At 42.3% G+C, this 20,824-nt stretch overlaps 1 protein-coding gene across 2 annotated transcripts in view; it reads left to right on the forward strand.

The window, feature by feature from the left end:
* LOC105472685 (potassium voltage-gated channel subfamily E regulatory subunit 2) overlaps positions 1–20,824 on the forward strand; it is a 187,910-nt gene that overhangs the window by 106,590 nt on the left and 60,496 nt on the right. Inside the window, exon 4 of one of the 2 annotated variants that reach the window (XM_011726167.3) lies at positions 3,501–3,576. The exons of the other annotated variant lie outside the window; for it this stretch is intronic. Within the exon in view, the coding sequence (XP_011724469.1) occupies positions 3,574–3,576 (3 nt within the window). The 5' untranslated portion in view covers positions 3,501–3,573. The remainder of the gene's footprint in view (positions 1–3,500; positions 3,577–20,824) is intronic. 2 annotated transcript variants of the gene reach the window in all.

The following is a 20,824-nucleotide window of genomic DNA, read 5'->3' on the forward strand; positions in this document are numbered from 1 at the left end:
TGACAAATATTTGGAAGAGGTAGGTTGGACATACCTCTATAAATAGGTGAAAAAAACGATTATATTTGTATCCATATGAATGCTCACCAAAGGGTGACCTTAGCAGAATAGGACTTAATAATGGGTAGGATGACTTGTTCTATGAATACCTGCCATCCTTTTTCCAGCCACCTCTGTCATTTCCCAGTGAATTCCTGAGCAAAGTGGCCATGTTGGCAAGGGTGGAGATTGTGCATGGGTTTGGCAACATAGACTCCCATTTGCCAAGGCTGACCTGGCTATGGCCACTGCTGAGTGCCTCATCTGCTGGCAGTAGAGACCAACACTGAGCCCTTGATATGGCATCATCCCCTGGGGTGATCAGCCAAGTACCTGATGGCAGATTGATTACATTGGACTGCTTCTGTGATGGAAGGGTAAACATTTTGTTCTTACTGGAATAGATACTTATTTTGGATACAAATGTGTTTTGCCTGTATGCAGCTCTTTTGCCAATACTACCATCCATGGACTTACAGACTGCCTTATTCAGCACCATGATATTCTACACAGCATTGCTTCTGATTAAGAAACTTAGTTCACAGCAAAAGATGTGTGGCAATGTGCCCATGCTTATGGAATTCACTCTTCCTACCATGTTATCCACCATCCTGAAGCAGCTAACTTGATAGAACAGTGGAATGGCCTTTTGCAGATGCAGTTAGTGTCAGCTAGGTGGTAATACCTCGCCGAGTTAGAGCAAGGTTCTCCAGAAGGCTCTCTATGCTTTGTATCATCCTCCAATACATGGTGCTACTTCTCTGATAGCCAGGATTCTTGGGTCCAAGGAAACTGGAGTGACTCACTATTACCCACTAGCAAAATTTTGCTTCTTATTCTTATGACCTTATGCTCTGCTGGGCTAGAGGTCTTATTTCTGGAGGAAGGAATGCTTCTACCAAGAGACACAGCGATGATTCCATTGAACAGAAAGTCAAGACTGCTATCTAACCACTTTGGGCTCCTCATGCCTCAAAAACCACAGGCAAGGAAGGGAGTTGTGGTATTGGCGGGGTGATTGGTCCTGATTACCAACGGGAAATTGTACTATATCTCCACAATGAAGGTAAGGAAGAGTATGTCTGAATTATAGGAGATACCTTCTGGTATCTCTTAGTATTACTATGTCCTGTGATTAAGGTCAATGGAAAATGACAACAGTCAATCCAGGCTGGGCTAGTAATGACCCAGACCTTTGGGGAAGGAATGTTTGGGTTGCCCCACTGGGTAAAGAACGATAACCAACTGAGGTGCTTGCTGAAGGCAAAGGGAAAACAGAATGGGTAATGGAAGAAAGTGGTTATTAATACCAGCTACAATAATGTAACTAGTTACAGAAATGGACTTAACTGTCACAAATATTTCCTCCTCATTCTGCTATGAATGTGTGTGTGTGTGTATGTGTGTGCATGTGTGTGTATCTTTGTTTTCTTTCCTCTCTTGTTCCCTTACCATGCCACATAAGATCCAGTGATTTTTGTCATAGTATTTAAGTATTGTGAATTTTAAACTGCAGTGTTTAAATTAGAGGTATCAAGGGAAAGAGTAAACATCACTCAAGGACTTTACTTCATCTTCCGGGGAAGGAGTCAGTGTATTTTTCGTTGTATGCAGGATGATTGTATCATGTTAGGTGGAATTATGACTTCATTATTACCTTTATTTGGAGATTAAGTATGGTTTAAGGAGATATGTATGGGTGCCCAAGTTGACAAGGGGTGGAGTTGTGATGGATAACTTTATGGATAAATTTGACAGGCCTCAGGATACCCAGATTAAGAATCATTTCTGTGTGTGTCCGTGAGGGTGTTTTCAGATAAGAGCAGCATTTGAATTGATGGACTCCATAAAGTAGATGGCACTCCCCATTGTGGGTGGGCACCATCTCATATCTCATCTGCTGAGGGCCTCAATAGAGCAAAAGGAAGAGGAGGCAGGAATTTGGTCTCTTTTGCTTCCTGCCTGTCTGCTTTAGCGTAGATAACATATCTCATCTTTTTTGACCCTTGTACTGGGATTTATACCATCAGCTCTCCTGGTTCTCAGGATTTTGGATTCACACTGAATCACACAATAGGCTTTCCCAGATTTCCAACCTGCTGACAGTAGATGCTGGTACTTCTTAGCCTCCATAATCACACGAGCCAATTATTGTATCCTGCTGGTTCTGTTTCTCTGGAAAACATGAGTTCAGTGTTAGCATTCCCAAATAGAAAGGACATGGGCCTCAGAGTCAGCCAGGTCTAAATTCAAAATGTGATTCCACAATTTACCAGCCTGTAGCCTTTTGTCTGTGACCTGTGACTTAGCCTATCTGAGACTAAAAAATAAGGACAATAATGTTTCCTTTGGGGGTGAGGTGAGAATTAAAGACAATGTAGGTAAAGGAGAGTCAGTGTTAGTGAGCAAAGGGTGAGAGGCTGGTGGGGGAAGAGAGGACTATGGCTTGACCCTTAGGCAGCAGATAGCTCCCTGAGTTGAAGGAATGTGATCAGCTGAGAGGTGCCAGGAGCATAACCAGCTGGCAACGTGAAGAGAGATTAAAAGGGCGGATTACAGCAAGAGAGACCAGTTAAGAACCACACAACACGCCACACCTGAGGCAGTTTGGGCCAACCAAGATGGTGGCGATGAATGAGGTAGGAGAGGAAGGCTTGGGGAGACACTTCAAACTGTTTCTTTTCCCATGAATGCTGAGATTATAGTAGACCTCAGGCCTCTAGTGGATCATTTAGCAGATAACAGCTGTTAACACAGCAGAGGCAGTTCATAGCTCCTAATTGTCCTGTCATCTTCCATTCTCTCCCAGGTTGAATCCGTTCTTCAGGAAACCTAGAATGAACTTTCCAAAGCACAAATCTTACTGTACACTTCCCTGTGTTCATCTTCCTTGGGCTCCCCACTGCCCACAGGATAAAATCGTACTGCTTTAGCATGACCTAGATGAGGCCCTTCATAATCTGGCCCTCGAGCTTCCTTACTGAAATTCTCCCTCACAAATATCCTTCACCTGAATCCTATGGCCACACGGAACTATTTGTTCTGACACTTTGATACCTTCATGCCTCTGCATATGCTTTTTCCCCTCTGCTTGGAATGTCCTTCCACCATTTTCTTCTTTGAAAACCTTTTTGTCCTCAACTAAAATCTCATCTACTATGAGACACCTTTTCCATTGCTTTCAGAGAAATTAAAATACTTCTGTTGGGCCACATGGTACTCCCTATGTACTTCTATTTAAGCTCCCATCACAGAGTTTTGTAAAGATTTGGGTAAAGCATTGATTTCTCCTAGGAGTTAATGCCTACTAGGTATTCAATAGTTAGTGCAAGTGTTGTTTCTTCATGTCCACAAGTCTAGATTCCATCCTTTGCTATGCTCTTTCATAGACCTGAATCTTTCTCTCAAAATCTGCATGTTCACGAGACAGATTATCCAACCAATGTCCCCTTTTCTCCTAGGCTGCAAGCATCAGGAGAGCAGAGACCAGATTCATCACTGAATCCTCAACATCTAGCACAATGTGCCTGGCATATGGTAGGAGCCCAATAAATATTTTCTAAATACATGGATGAATGAATGAATGAGCGAATGGTTGAAGAGCACCTCCTTTGGGTACTGTGAAGATCAACAAATCCCTTCCTCTGGAACGACTTTCTTCATTAGATAGAGTTCTTCTGGTTTCAATTTTAAAAAACTCAAAAAGTTGCAGCATTAACAGAAATTTATTAGAAGGTTGCTTGGCAAATCATTTCATTCAGGGAAGAATTGAATGAGTCCACTCGAGAAAGACAGTAACTATGCTGTTCCAGTGATGTCAACCTCAGGAGTTAATAGACCCTTCCTCTGGAACTTTGCTATTAATGTGGTTGGTCCTCATCTCATCATCTCTTTCTGTCATTCAAATTTCAGATTCCTGAAAGAGAGAAGTTGATTGGCCCTTTTAGGTCAGGAATTTGTTCCTATACCAGTCAGCCCTCAGGAGGCAATTTCATGCAGGATAAACATAGCTGCCAGCAGCCCATTTCTGTGGTTCCCAGAGAAAAAGGAATTCCCATGAGCAAAAGATGTAGAGTTACCAAGTCAGGTGTGCAACTCGGTCTCTTGATTCATATCTAGGATGATTTCTTCTTTCTGTCTCCCTATTTCTTTATATGATTTATAATGATGGTGATGGAGTCTGTAGGGGTTGTAGGAGGGAGAAGTGACTGTGATGGAATGAGGGGCAAGGAACAGACACAAACTGGAGTTTGGTAACATTCTGAAAGATGTGTCTTGAGCATCATCCTCTGCATTGCGTAAGGCAACACTAGCTGCCATAAAACCAAACCCAAGAATGTGTTAGGGCTCAAACACCGTAGAAATTTATTTCTTGCTCTCCTAAATTCCAAATATGTTCCTGATCTGCTGGTGCCTCTCCTCCAAGAATTGACTCAGGGACCCAGGCTCCTTCAATGTTGTTTTTTTTTTTTTTTTTTTTTTTTTCCCATAATATACAGAATCTGCCAAGGTCACTATATTAATATGCATCAAGTCAGTGAAGGGGAAAGAGCAAAGCAGATAAGACTTGGAAGTGATGCCCAACACTTTTGCTCATATCCCACTGGCTAGAACTCGGTCACAGGCCACATCTAGTTCCCCCAGAGACTAGGAAATAGAGCTAATCTGTGAGCCCAGGAAGAGAAGGAGTGATGTTAGATGCACTGTTCCCCCATCGATGGACTGTTAGCTGGATATACCTATAGTTGTTTCTCCTGGCAAGTGGGTGTGTGCTTGTACCTGTTTGTTCTGCACTGTGTTACCCAGGGGCATATCTGGATGCACAGGAAGGTTAGAGTGTGCTGAGTGCCCAAAAGGATGGATTTTCTCTGGACTTGTTCAGCTACATAAGGATTTTCCTCTCTCTAGAAACTTCCCCCTAAACCATAAGATCAAAACCCTGTAGGCCTTGCTGATACTGGATGACCTCCCTGGCCTGGGCACAATTGGTTGGCACAGGGTCAGATGCCTGAATGATCAGTCAGATTCTCATCTGGAAATCTGAAATTCAATCAGGGAGTTAGATCTTGGAGGTGGGCTGTGGAGTCATCTACATAGCAGCTGCATGGATAAAGAAAGCCCTGGAAGAACTGTGGCTCCAGTCCTCCCAAGGCCAGTTGCTCATGGCTTCCTTGGCTGGGAGTATCTGAGGTATCAAATTATTTTATGTGTAAGTTACATTGGTATTGGTGGCTATTTCTTGCAGCCAAAATAATTTTAGTTAATAAAGAAAAATGTCATGTTTATTTGACCCTGAGCAAATTACTCTAACAGCCACAGATTTCTCAGATATAAAATGAGAATAGTTTCATCTGCTCTGCGTACCTCTTGGGACTGTTGTAACAGTTTAATGGAACAAAGTACATGAAATGCTTCAGGAACAGTGAAAATCCATACACACATTAAGTGGGGCTATTTGTCCACAGCAAGAAGAGTTTTAAGAGCTTTCTCCAAGTATGAAATAGATTTTCTTTCTTTCTTTTTAAACTTTAATAGCTTTGTGGTCAATCCCTCTCAAGTTCAGGAAGTCTCCATAGTTGGAGGCTTACTTTTCTTTTCTTTTGCTAGATATTTAATACTTTGATTACTTCTGACACTGAAATTACCCATTACGGTGTTGCCCTTTGCCAAACCAAGCCTGATTTTTGTATTATTATTGCTGTTTGGGGCCATTTTCTGCAGCCCTGCTTGACAGTCTGAATAGAGGAATTGTTCTCAACCACATCATACCCAATATCCTCTTTGTATAACACATTTCACACCTCCTTACTTTTCTGGAATGAAATTGTATTAGTTTGCTTGGGCAGCCATAACAAAGTATCACAGACTGGGGTGGCTTAAACCAGGGGTCTCCAGCCCCTGGGCCATGGACTGGTACTGGTGCATGGCCTATTAGGAACTGGGCCATACAGCAGGCAGTAGGTGGTGGGCAAGCGGGCATTACCACCTGAGCTCTGTTTCCTGTCCACTCAGCAGCGGCATTATATTCTCATAGAAGCGCAAACGCTATTGTGAACTGTGCATGTGAGGGATCTCGGTTGCACGCTCCTTATGAGATTGTAACTAATGCCTGATGATCTGAGGTGGAACTGTTTCATCCCCAAACCATCCCCTGCCCAACCCCATCCCATGGAAAGATTATCTTCCACGAAACTAGTCCCTGGTGCCAAAAAGGTTGGGGACTGCTGGCTTAAACAACAGAAATGCATCGTCTCAAAGTTCTGGAGGCCATAAATCTTGTCGTAAGTGTCATCAAGATTGGTTCCTTCTGAGGCTGTGAGAGTCTATTCCAGGCCTTTCTCCTTGGCTTGTAGATGGCTGTTTCCTCCCTTTGTCTTTTACACCATCCTCCTTCTATGTGTGTTTCTATGTCCAAATTTCCCTTTTTAATAAGGACACCCTTCATCTTGCATTAAGGCCTATCCTAATGGCCTCATTTTGACTTGATTGTCTCAGTAAAGACCCAATGTCCAAATAAATATGTTCTGAGGCCCTGGGGGTTAGAACTTCAGCACATCTTTTTTGGAAGACACAATTCAACCCAGAACAGAATTATAATTCTGTTGTAATTAGTCATAGAGAGGTTCTAATTAATCATATAACCTCTCTACACATATTATTTTTAAAAGGTGGGCATAATGCTCTGACTTAAAAATAAATGGAAACTTATTTATAATAAAACAGTATGTGTCTCCATAGGTAAATGCTCAGGCAGGAATAAAGTAGGAAATATAATACCCAAGTTGATACCTGGGCCACTATGCCACCTCCCTGAGAAAGAAACAGATAGAAATGCAGCCTGCTCAAGTGAGCTATGTTGCCACTCAAACACTGTACAAGGGGCACTGCTGTCAGTAACATGGTGTCCCAAATGGTGAATGACTCTTAGCAAACAAAATACAACCCTCCCTCTGTTTTTTTGTTTTTTGTTTTTTTTAAAATTTATTTATTATTATTATACTTTAAGTTGTAGGGTACATGTGCATAACGTGCAGGTTTGTTACATATGTATACTTGTGCCTTGTTGGTGTCCTGCACCCATCAACTCGTCATTTACATCAGGTATAACTCCCAATGCAATCCCTCCCCCCTCCCCCCTCCCCCCTCCCCATGATAGGCCCTGGTGTGTGATGTTCCCCTTCCCGAGTCCAAGTGATCTCATTGTTCAGTTCCCACCTATGAGTGAGAACATGCGGTGTTTGGTTTTCTGTTCTTGTGATAGTTTGCTAAGAATGATGGTTTCCAGCTGCATCCATGTCCCTACAAAGGACACAAACTCATCCTTTTTTATGGCTGCATAGTATTCCATGGTGTATATGTGCCACATTTTCTTAATCCAATCTGTCACTGATGGACATTTGGGTTGATTCCAAGTCTTTGCTATTGTGAATAGTGCCGCAATAAACATACGTGTGCATGTGTCTTTATAGCAGCATAATTTATAATCCTTTGGGTATATACCCAGTAATGGGATGGCTGGGTCATATGGTCCATCTAGTTCTAGATCCTTGAGGAATCGCCATACTGTTTTCCATAATGGTTGAACTAGTTTACAATCCCACCAACAGTGTAAAAATGTCCAACCTCCTAACAAGGAACTCTGGATTCCAGCTACAAGATGGGGACAGAGACATGTTTAAATGCACTCCTAATGTCAACAAGAAGAATCAAATTAAACAAAAAAGCTTCTGAGTGGGGTCCAGGGCCTCAAGAACACATCTTTGTACTATGACTTGGACAAAGACTTTGATGAAGGGAACGAATGGGGAAAATGCAGTCCCTCCTTGCCCTCTGTGAAGCTGAAGGCGGCATAAACACTTCCAGGCATTATTTCTAGCCAGGGAAAGATGCTGACCAGTTGCCCAAAGCCAAAGACTGCCAGGAGTAATAAGAAAACTCTTTAAGTATGATTTTCCCATCTGTTTAATTTCTTATGCTGAAAAAGAAGAAAAAATATATAAATAAATGATTCAGAGAAATGTCACATGCAATTACCTCCACCAGGGAAAAATAAACAAAGCTTCACTTCATTAGGAAGGTTCTCATGTGACCTGCGTCTTCTGGTGGAGTGCTGTTCCTCCCGGCTGGAGGTCTTCAACCTAGGAGCTTCCAAGTTGAGTTGCTCAAGCTCAACTTTGGCTGAAACTTAGCTCTGGCAGCCAGGCAGGACCGTCTCTAAGGGTATCTATCCCACAGGCACCTTCCTCTCTTCTCAATCACATTGTCCAAAGATGAAATCAAATGCAAGGGTGCATCGGAGCAGCCTAGAGTATGAGAAGTCAATGATGGGCCTTTTGGTGTTGGCTCAGGTGTGCTGGTGCAGGGAGGCAGGGGCTTGCCCTATGGGTGTGCTCACCAGCCCACCATCTTTTTTAATTTAAATTTAAATTTAAATTTTTTTCAGCACCAGTTGTGAAAACCAGCCTTTAGTCCCTTAGTAGCATCCCTGGGATCATTGAGATCAAATTACAACCTGGTGTCAGTTGGCAAACACTCTGATGGGCCATGCCCTTGGGGTTAATTCTGTCCATCAACCTCAGAGCAAAGAAAGCCAATTTGGATCTTTAACTTAAATCTAGTCTTTCGAGGACAGTGAGTGTTTGCCATCCTTGTAAGCCAGAAGCAGTTGGTCATTCAACAACTCCCATTAAAAACAGTGTCCTTTAAAAATGCTCTCTGCAGAGCACTGAGCCCAGGGTCTTACAGGCATGGGTCTTCGGTGAACAGTGAAGATGGCAAGTGTTAAGTGGTGGTTGCTTCCTGTGCTAAGATCTCTGCCCCCATGTCTACCACAAGCAGAGGACCACACCACTAGTTCTTCAGAAAAAGCCAAGGTCAGGTTCCACTAGCTACTTCAACTTTTCTGTTTCATATATCATAGTTTTTCTAGATATTTCCTTCCCTTTTTATTTTCTTTCCCTTTTATCTCAGAAGAAGGAAAGAGGAATATGTGTCTTCATTTCCTTTCAGACAAGACCCTAACCTATGTATTGGTCTCATCTGCTCCTTTCTCATTTGGGATCTTTCTCCAACAATTCATTTCACTTCTTCAAATTCTCCCTCTCTACTGCCTTCTTCCACTTTGTCTGCAAATGCCTCTAGCTTTCCCTTCATACCTCAAACTTGGCTTGTCTAAAAATGCAGTTGTGTTTTGCCTTACAAAACCAGTCCATCTTTCCAATGGGAGAAGGTTCTAAGCAACTGAGACCAAACTTTGGAGTTATTTTTGATTCATCTGCCTTCCTTGCATGTCTCTGCATTCAGCCCTCTTTTCCATGACCACTGACAAACTTAGCTCAGGTCCCCATTATCTCACATTGGGAATACCAATGATAATGACAATTGTTTATACAGTGTTTGTTCTTGGCCGGGCACTGTGCTGCATACTTTAGATGCATTATCTTACTGCTCATATTAATCTTAGGAAGTACTTCCTATTATTATCCACCTTTTGCACATGGGGAAACTGAGGCTTAGTAAAGTAGCTTATCCAAGGTCTGTATAGTTGACAAATGGAAGAGCTAGGATTCACAAGCAGGTCAGCCGACCCGCAGCTTGAGCTTTTAACTATTAACACCAGGCTGACCACTGTGGTTGCTTCCAAATCAATCTCATAAACACACAGGTCTTCTGTGCTTCCTCTAGTCTACTTTCTTTTCTCTCTCTAATGTACCATTGGGACTACATCTTCCCTGGCTCAAAATGTCTTCTTGGCTCTTCATTGCCTGCAGGATCAATTGCAAACACCTTAGCTTGGGTATTCAAGGTTCCAGGTCGAAGAGGAGATTAATACCTATCTTCTCTGAGAAAATCCCTTCTTAGCTTTGTCTACTGAAATCTTCTGTCTCCTCCAAAGGCCATCACAAAGGCCTTTATGAAACATTTTCTTACCACAGTAACTGGAACAATTGTTCTCTTTGTTTAAACTGACATTGTGCTTAATTTGGGCCACTCACATGGTGCTTGTGCTCTGGACAGATTCATAATATGATTATTTGCATATGTGTGTTATATTCTTGAGGTCAAGATTATTTCTGTTTATTTTTGCAGCCCTCATAACATCTATCAAAACATCTTAAACATAAGAAGTGTATTAATTAAAGTAACTCTGGCTTCTGTAACAGATAGACTCCCAACATATTAGTGACTTAACATAATGCAAATTTATTTTTCACTCATGTAAAGTTCAACTGATGATAGGGGTGGGAATAGTGCTCTGCTCCACAGAGTCATTCAGGGGCCCAAACAAATGGAGACTCTGTCGTCTTCAAAATATGGCTTCCAACTTTGCTTTAGACATTGACAGCAGATGTAGTAATACAGAGGATGAGGAGGAAGATGGCATGGGAGGTTTCATGGCCTGGGTCTAGAAGGGGCACATTCCATTGGCTGGAATTCAGTCTCATAGCCACATAAGCCATAAGGAAGACCAGGAAATGTAGTTCCTGAGTGTTAAGAAGGAGAAGAAATAGATTTGGGGAATAGCTAACAAGCCCATATTTGTGGAATAAATAATTCATATGTTGCTATTTATTTATCAGGGAGGGAGCTGAGTTAGAAATGGTGGTCTCCGAAACAGGGTAGACACACCTCATGTGCTCAAGATAATCCATTGCTATGAAGAAAGGTGTAGTAAAAGATCTTTTTTAAAAATCTAAAATAATAAGAAAGAACTTCAGTGTGGCTGACACTCAGTATATGGAATGATACTGCTGCTTACATTTGGTCCTCATATCACTAGTCTCATGTTTCATCCAACACATGAGTTGCCTTGAGGGGAGAATGTGCCCCTGTGTGGAGGGGATGACAGCAGCCCCTGTAATCATTCACTTGCATTCAGAGCCTTTTGACAAATTGCAAAATCTGTGAGCTTGGGTAAGTGGGTTCATCTTGTTTTTAACAAAACCAACCTCCATGAAGTGGATGAATAGCTTTCAATAAACCTGTAGAGAAACTGCTTGCTGCAGATAATACTGATGCACACTCTTTTTGGCCACATTATGAGGCAGAACCATATGAATAGAATCTGTTCTGACAAAAAGTCACACACACACGAGAATTAAAATGACAAAAAAAAAAAAAACCCAAACCTGCTTGAAATATGAATTTACATTCTCTACCATTAACAATGAAACTCAAGCTAAATACATATTGCAACTTGTGCTGTCAATTAAAGCTGGTGTGAAGTGAACATTATTTGCAAAACATTGAAAAATGTGTTATCTAGAATGTGAAAGTAAACTTTTATAATTCTTTGAATGTTTAGAGCCATTCATTAATCATTCTCAATCCAGCACTTTACCCCAATCACAATAAATTTGATGATCACTGTTTCTTACTTAATAGTAAAAGGTGAAAAGCTATATGCTATGAAGGAAATGCTTGTGTTTTTTTTTTTTGTTTGTTTGTTTGTTTGTTTGAGAAGGAGTCTTGCTCTGTTGCCTAGGCTGGAGTGCACTGGCACCATCTTGGCTCACCACAGCCTCCGCCTCATGGGTTCAAGCGAATCTCCCACCTCAGCCTCTTGAATAGCTGGGATTACAGGCACACACCACCACACCCGGCTAATTTTTGTATTTTTAGTAGGGATGGGTTTTCACAATGTTGGTTGGCCAGACTGGTCTCCAACTCCTGACCTCAGGTGATCTGCCCGCCTCGGCCTCCCAAAGTGTTGGGATTACAGGCATGAGTCACCACGCCCAGCCAACACTTGTTATTTCTGTTGTAGTGGCAACAGCTGCAAACTAATGTGTAGAATGCAAACTGATGAGTAAACTAAGATGTATTCTTGTGTCGGCAAATGCAGCTGGAAGATGCCTTGAAAACATCACTAAAGAGTTGAAGAAATAAATACTAGGAGAAATGAGACAGTGTGGGAGGTTTACTCCATAGTTGGATTGATGTACGGATGTTTCTAACATGTGGAATATGTTAGGAACATCTTATGGAATTTGCTAATTTCACTCAGTAATGGAACACATCCGGGACTACCTTCCTTGTGAACCTCTAAAAGAAAGACGGACTGGAGAAGATAGTTTTAATGCAAAGTGACTTTTGTAACAAGAACAATGGTTTATGAGAGAACAGTATTAGTGCAACCATAGATTTGGCAGCCAATTTGACCAGAGTATAAAAGGAATCCCAGTATAATCCTACAGAGACAGGTCCAAAGTGACTTTCATTTCCCATGTCTTTCACAGGCAAGCTATCATTATGAAGAAGTTATCCCCAGAGGGTACAAAGTTTTAGAGGACAACAGTGAAGAGGCTAACTTTCAAAACAAAATGAACCAATGAAATAAACACAAAAAACTTTAACATATGCAAGACATTTTAGAGTATTCTGTAACAGAAGGGGAAGTAATGGTGAAGGTATTTTGTATCACACAGAACTTTGCTAGTTATCTGTTGTAAAATACTTGAAAGAGTTGCCCAACTTAGAGATGAGGTATCTAGTTTATTTTACTACGACTAGCATTGCACATCACAGACACTGTCTGTGGCATGTGGCTGTCAGTGAGGTGGCAGATATTTTTGAAGTAATAAATAGACATGATCTATAAAGAAAAAGGGGGTATTTTAACTTTGAGTAAGAACATTACTGATTTTCAAGAGTAAATCACCCTACGGAGACAGCATTTTGGAAACAAAATGCTTAGAAATATCTTTACTACTTTGCTGTATTGTTGTTGAAAATGACGTGTTACTATAAAAATTCATCATCTGCGTATTTTTCAAATGGGAAACCATTTTTAGTCTGCTCAAAAAGCTTCTGGAGAAAGAATTTTAGAGCGTTTTTAATGTATTTGTTAAAAATATTAAAATGTCACTGTCCTCTGACTAGATTGAAAGAAAATTTTACTGAGTCAGGGAAAAAGAAATTAGTCCAATTTCAAGAAAACCTTCATGGTGGTTAGTATAAAGGATTGGATAATGAGTGTTCTGATCCAGCAAGTACGTACAGATATGTGCATGGATCTCTTGTATTTAGACAGTAACTTTTTTAGTCAGGCCATCCAGTAAAACCATGTCTCTAAAACCAGCATTTTGTTGTTTCACAAATAATGAAACTAAGACCTGCAAAAATAATGAAGTATATTCAATCATCTTGCTCTCATTAAAGATTTTTTAAAAGTCTCCTTTAATTATCAGTGCATATTCTATGGGAGACGAGTGATGATGCTTTATTTAGTTTATAAAACTCTTCCAAACGCATGACCACATGTCTTCCTAGCATCTCCACACCAGGTGACTGTAGAGTCATTGACAATAACAAAGTTTCTTAGCAATTCCAGGAATTTAATAGTTGGGCTTCAAACTAGGTACAAGAAGTTTTCATTCTAAAACAGTCATCGCTGGAAACAATTAACACAGTGAAGAGACAACCCATAGAGTGGGAGAAGATACTTGTAAACCATACATCTGATAAGGGGTGAATATCCAAAATATGTAAGAAACCCAAGCAACTCAATAGCAAGAAAAACAGTTAGCCTGATTTTTAAAATAAGCAAAAGATCTAGACAGACATTTCTCATAAAAAGACATACTAATGGCCAACAGGTTCATAAAAAAAAAAAATGCTCAGCATCACTAATTATTGGGGAAATTCAAATTAAGCCACAATGAGACATCACCTTACACCTGTTAGAATGGCTATTATCAAAAAGATGAAAAATAAGTGTTGACAAGGATGTGGAGAAGAGGGAACCCTTGCACACTGTCAGTGGGAAAGTAAATTAGCACAGCCATGATGGAAAACAATATGGAGATTCCTCAAAATATTAAAAATAGAGCTACCCTATGATCCAGCAATCCCACTTCTGGGTTTATATCAGTTTGTCAGAGAAATATCTGCACTTCTATGTTTATTATTCACAATGACCACGAAATGAAATCAAAGTAAGTGTCCATCAGTGAATGAATGGAAAAAGGAAATGTGGCATACATACACAATAAAATATGATTCAGCCTTAAAAAAGAAGAAAATTCTTTTTTTCTTTTATTTTTTTTTTTTGAGATGGAGTCTCGCTCTGTGGCTCAGGCTGGAGTGCAGTGGTGTGATCTCGGCTCACTGCAACCTCCGCCTCCTGGATTTAAGCAATGCTCTGCCTCAGCCTCCCAAGTAGCTGGGATTACAGGCACATGCCACCATGCCCAGCTAACTTTTGTATTTTTAGTAGAGACGGGTTTTCACCATCTTGATCAGGCTGGTCTTGAACTCCTGACCTCGTGATCTACTCGCCTTGGCCTCCCACTCCCTGGCACCACTCGTCGGGAGCCCAAGTCCTTTTGATTGAGGCCCAACAAGTGGAAGAAAATTCTTTTATTTGCAACAGCATGGATAAACTTGGAGGACGTTATGCTAAGTGAAGTAAGCCAGGCACAGAAAGACAAATACCACATGATCTCACTCATATGTAGAATCTAAAAAAGTCAAACACATAGAAGTAGAGAGTAGAATGGTGGTTACCAGAGGCTGGGGGAAAAGGTGGCTGAGGGGAATGGGGAGATGTTAGTCAAAGGGTACAAAGTTTCTGTTAGATAGAAGGAATAAGTGTTTGGGATTATTGCACAGCAGGGCAACTATCGTCAATGATAATATATTGTATATTTCAAAATATTCAAGATAGTCCATTTCAAATGTCTCACCACAAAAAATGAACAGTGAGATGATACATGTGTTAATTAGCTTGATTTAATCATTTTGCATTGTACACATATATCAAAACATCACATTGTACCCCACAAATGTATACAGTTATGATTTGTCAATTGAAAGCAATATTAATTTTAAAAAGCTATCCACTGACTTACCCATGCTGAATTAAAATTTGAATAATGCTTAAATGGATAGGTAAGGTGAAGGAAAAATACCCAGTAATGTCTCCTGCACTGATTCAACACTTACTGGTTCTCTCCCATGTGGCGGACATTGTATGTACAAAGATACCTAAGATAATGTTCCTGCCCTCACAGAAATTATAGCCCAGATTAAACCGACGACTGAACGTGACAAAGTCACACCAAAATGCTGACTACAAATATTTCCTCCTCCCCCTTTTTTTTTTTTGGTTGTTAAATTTCTTTTGGAAAGTGGTGTAATTCCACCTCTCCTCCAAATTCCTGTCATTGTGCTTCTGGTGTCCCTGACAGGAACCAGAGAAGCCTGTCATTCCAGAATCATGACACTTTCCTGTAACTAATTAAGGTTCTTCTAACTGTTCATCTGTTTTTAGCCCGAATCTTCTTAAAATCTAAAGATTTGTATCTCCTGACTCTTTTTACATTTTCCTCACAACTTATTCAATGTTCGTCTCGAAGCTGCTAACAGCGTTCCCTTACCTTCCTCTGGTAGGAAAACAGAGTGGCAGGCTGGATTGACGTACGAAGGGCCCTGGAAATAAACAACCATGATTTATGAGCATTTATTGTGTTCTAAGTATGAGGCTGAGCACTTTACATATTTTATTTAAATTTCCTGTGGCTTTACCAAATGACTCAGTCCCCAGGAAGACATCCACTTTCAAGGAAGAGGGCAGGACCAGAGCCTCCGTCCGCACGACTGTGAGCAGGTGACAATGCCCGTCCCTGAGTGGGCATTCAGCGTTTCTTCTCCCCACTCTTGTCATCTCCTGTCATCCCCGACCTCTCCCTTGGAGAACAGCACTTTGTATAGCACAAGTGATTATCATTTCCAAATAAGCTAAAAGACTAAAAAATTAGCATCCAAAAGTATTTAGTGGAAAAAGTAAAAAATAAACCCAAGGCTTATTATTCCTCATCTATGGATAAAAACTCAAAGACTGCCAAACACTACACAGTCATAGGATGGCTTTCCCATAAAAAGAGAGGGGAGGGAGGGTGACAGGCATAGGAATGGTTGCCTGTTTCACCTCCTCATGCTCCTCTAACCCAGTCTCGGTTGGACCTTAGGATCATCCAGAGACCCTTCCCAGACTAATTAAGTCAGAATCTCTGGGCATAGGGCCAGGGCATCATGATTTATTTAAACACTCCCCTGAACTATTCCAGTGCCCAGCCAGGGTGACAGCATGAACCTTGTCAGTTTGTATCCCACCTCTCAGGGAATGAACTTCTGGAAGTGAATTCCTGGTCCCCAGTGGCCACATCTCCACAATGTCCTGTTGCCTGGTCTAATGAGACAGACCCCCAGTGTAAACCTATGCACCTGTCTTCCTCCCCATGAGGGCTTTGTCAGATGCCAAGAGGACATAGCAGTGCTGGAGAGATGGGCTAAGGGAACTCCAGGTCCACGGCCATGGTGTTCTGGACTTCTTTAAGCCCCAGGGAGAATGGACTTCTGGTGGAGCTGCCAAGATGAGAACCTAGTTTCTCAAGGACAGGTCACAGGTCACCTGGTAGCTATCCCCCTGCCTCCTAGAATCAGTGATCCAATCCCAGCTGCTGCCTGACCAGCTCTCTCTCCTCACCCTGCTCCCCACGCCAGATATTTTTCTTACCCCAACCCAGTGAGTGATCATCCTGCGTGACCCCTGCTCCCCTTACTGCCATCCTGAACTCTGCCTTAGGCTAAAATTCGGATTCAGATCGACTATCTGTTCTCTGACTCCCTGGCCTTCTGGTATGGAGTTCCCCAAGCAGAGATCCACGGCTTCCTCTGAACCTAGGGGTCTGTCTGTCTTCCAGTTCTGGTGTTTTCCAGCCCCCTCATTCCCCTTCCTGTCCAAGCTTTGCTCATGACATTTTTCACAATTGTCTCATCCAAGGTTTCCACAAGGAACCAGATCTGGTCCCCACAAGTGTGCGGTGAGCTTTAAACAAACACTGACAGTGCCATGATGGCCACCAACTTTAGCTCCCAGGGAATGGGTGAAAACTCAGAGCAGAAGAAAATGTGGTTTCCGGCATCAGTCTTGTAAGTGTATAAGTATCCTGGTGAGTGGTAAAAGAACCCCAGCTGTTTATTTTACTTCTCCCTCAACTCAAGTTGAAGACTTCTTGCCTAGAAACTATGAAGATGCAAATTACTGTGGCCATTGTGTGGGCTTTTCTATTATAGCAACCACTCGTTTTTATGGTGGTTCAACATTATGCAGTTTTGAAATTTTAGGTGAAAAACTTGATGAACTCCCAGCATTCCTGTTTACACCAGTGGAATTTTACCAAGCTTGGGAAGGGCAATTGATCCGGACACTTGTGGAAACTACAGAGAACCAGCATTGGGCACAGTTTGGCGTCCACTGTGGCATGCTCTTGTGGTCAGCAGCTAGAGGCTGCAGGAAGTTTGTGGAGACAAATTTCCTGAGGGTCCTGGCCTGGGGAGCATACTTTAGATTCTCGCAACTCAAAGTGTGGTCCGAGGACCAGCAGCATCACCTTCACCTGGGAGCTTGCTAGATATGCAGAGTCTCAGGCCCCACCCAGTCCTACTGAACCAGTCAGGAGATTAACAAGATCCTGAGGTGACTCAGGTCCCGTATTTCCAGTTCAAGAAGCAGCAGTGTTTTCAGCCCCTTCTTTCTCTTTCCCTGAGGGTTACTATTCTCTCTCAAGGAAGTACTTGATCCAATAGCTCCGTTTACCTAAAAGCCAAGAAGACAATGATGACTGGGTTTCACCTGGTCTCAGGTTGCCTGTCAGGAGGGCAGTGACCCTGCAGTGAGGGTGGGTTGGGGCAGGGCAGGCCTTCGTAGATATTGTGCCCGCAAGAGATGTGTCCTTCTGCAGAGGTCAATGTCATCAGGGGTGAATAGACAGGAGGGTGCCTGCCTTCCCCTGCTAGTCCTCCACATCCGTGAGAACTTTAGCATAAGCACTCTGCCCCCCACTGCCCTCATCCTGTGCACCTACACGGCAGAAGACTCTTTGGGCTGAGGTTTCCTAACCCATCAAACCATAGCTCTTTTTTTGAGGCAGGGTCTTATTCTGTTGCCCAGGCTGGTGTTCAGTGGCATGATCACAGCTCACTACAGCCTCAACCTCCCAGGCTCAAGCCATCCTTCCGCCTCAGTCTTCTGAGTAGCTGGGACTACAGGCGCTCACCACCACTCCTGGCTAATTTCTTTTGTATTTTTAGTAGAGACGGGGTTTTGCCCCATTGCCCAGGCTGGTCTCGAACTCCTGGGCTCAAGTGTTCCTCCTGCCTTGGCCTCCCAAAGTGCTAGGATTATAGGTGTGAGTCACTGCGCCTGGCCAAATCTTAGCTTTCTCAGTTCCTTAATCCTTTGCTCATGTAGGTGGGCATTACCAAAACCCTATGTTATCTGACAATTGTTTACAATAAGATGGATTGTTCATGAAGCATGCTTCCCTATCCATTCAGATGGCTTCACATTTGGTTATTTCACTGCCCAGTAGCTCCTCTTCCAGGAGGGAGATGAGGGAGATGAAAGGAAAGGAGGGATTTATTTGGACTTATTTGACTTTGACTTATTTAGGTGATTCCACTAACTCAGCAAAATAGTCCTCCCCACCCCTAAACTGTTCTCATTTAGTCTGCATAATCAAAAATAGCATACAATACAGAGTTTTGGGAATTTGTCAGGTTTTCTCCATATTTGTTTCACCAGTGATAAAATAAGGAAGGCAAGTACCTGTAGTACAGTGGTTCTTACATGAATGAAGATAGGAATCACTTGGGAAGCTTTTTAAAAATACCAATGCCCAGGCCCCCTTCCAGCCCTATTAGCTGGGAGTCTTTGGAGGCAAGGCCAGGCAATGGTAGTGTTATCAAAGCTACCCAGGTGATTCTAATGGAGAACTCTTAAAATCATTAGGGGCCAGGCGCGGTGGCTCACGCCTGTAATCCCAGCACTTTGGGAGGCCGAGGCAGGCAGATCACGAGGTCAGGAGATCGAGACCATCCTGCCTAACACGGTGAAACCCCGTCTCTACTAAAAATACAAAAAATTAGCCGGGTGCGGTGGCGGGCGCCTGTAGTCCCAACTACAGGGGAGGCTGAGGCAGGAGAATGGTGTGAACCCGGGAGGCGGAGCTTGCAGTGAGCCGAGATTGCACCACTGCACTCCAGCCTGGGTGACAGTGAGATTCTGTCTCAAAAAAAAAAAAAATCATTAGAAGGTTGAGAACCTCTGGTCTAACAAACTAGTCAAGAGCATTAGTTCCCAAACTTTCATGCACGTCAGAATCTTTCCAGAGGCATATGGGGCTCAAGAAGTGATTTATTTATTTTGAGACAGAGTCTGGCTCTGTCACCTAGGCTGGAGTACAGTGGCGCAATCACAGCTCACTGCAGCCTTGACCTCCTGGGCTCAAGCAATCCTCCCAACCTCAGCCTCCCTAGTAGTGGGAACTACAAGCGTGTGCCACCATGCCTGGTTAATTTTTGTATTTTTTTGTAGTGACGGGGTCTCGTCATGTTGCCCAGGCTGGTCTCCAACTCCTGGGCTCAAGTGATCCACCTCTCTTGGCCTCCCCAAGTGCTGGGATTAAGAAGTTACGTCTTTAACAAGTTCCCAGGTGCTGCTGATGCTGCTGGTCTTTATTCCAGGACCAACTTTGAGAATCATTGGTCAAGAGACCTAAGATGAAATTCCAACTCTGCTGCTAAGTTGTCATATGATTGGAATAATCAATAGCTCCTCTTTGATATTCTACAACTGGAATAGGCAAACATTTTCGGTAAAAGGCCATATAATAAATATTTTTAGCTTTGCAGGTCATACGGTCTCTGTTGCAACTTCTTAACTCTGCCATTGTGGTATGAAAACAGTCATAAACAACACCTAAACAAACAGCATGACTGTGTTCCCATAAAACTTCATCGAGGTGGCAGGATCTGCTGACCCCCATCCTACAGTCTCACGAGTGATGTCTCTAAGTGAGGATTTCTTTGTACTTATCTAATTTGGTGCTCTTTGGGCTTTCTGAATCTGAGGGTTGATACCTTTCATCGATTCTGTAAAATTCACGGTTATCATCTTCTTAAATATTGCCTTTTCTACATTGTTTCTATTACCAATTCATGATACTCAGATCTGGTAACATATTAGACCGTCTCACTTTATCCTCCGTGCCTCTTAGCTACATATATATTTTCTACCTCTGTCTCTCTGTGCCACGTTCATGTCTATTTTTTGTTTCTCGTAGTACTTGTTGGCTCCTTATCAAGTCTGCATATTTTGATAGTCTCTTATATCTTCATCATTTATTCAATCACCTCATTTATTTCCTGAAACATTTTCATATGAAAATTTATTTCATATTCTGTGTTGATTTTTCCAATATCTGTGATCTTCAGTGGCTGATTCTGCAGTTTATAATTTCTGTGGATTTTCATTCATGATAGCTTATTTTATTCATGATGGCTTGTTTCTTCATGAGTTTAGTGAATTTTGATCCTGACCTCTAATTCCTTGGAACTTTATCTATGATAATTTTTTGAGTCTTAGTATCCATAAGGCAGTGCGTTAGTTTCTTTTGAATGCCTGGGGATGCTCCTTTATACAAGTTGTTGGCTTTAGAGCTCCCCAAGTAGTGTAAAGTTTGGTTTGCTATTAGAAATTGTCAGGTGACACATTTCTTTCCTGCCACTTCCTAAGGTGGAGACAGGCAAGTTCGTTTCTTGACAGGCAAGGAGGGGCAAGTACTTGGTCTCTGGTTCAGTTCCTGAAGGTACTGCTCTTTAGTGGTCTTAGCCTTATGCGAGGGGTCTCCCAGCCATCTCCTCAATCCCTGGTGCCTGCAGAAACCTGGGCCAGGCCAGTAAGATATGGCCCATGCCCCACTTGGTGACCAATGCCTTC

Source organism: Macaca nemestrina, chromosome 4 (genome assembly GCF_043159975.1).
Source record: "Macaca nemestrina isolate mMacNem1 chromosome 4, mMacNem.hap1, whole genome shotgun sequence".
Taxonomy (NCBI): Eukaryota; Metazoa; Chordata; class Mammalia; order Primates; family Cercopithecidae; genus Macaca; species Macaca nemestrina.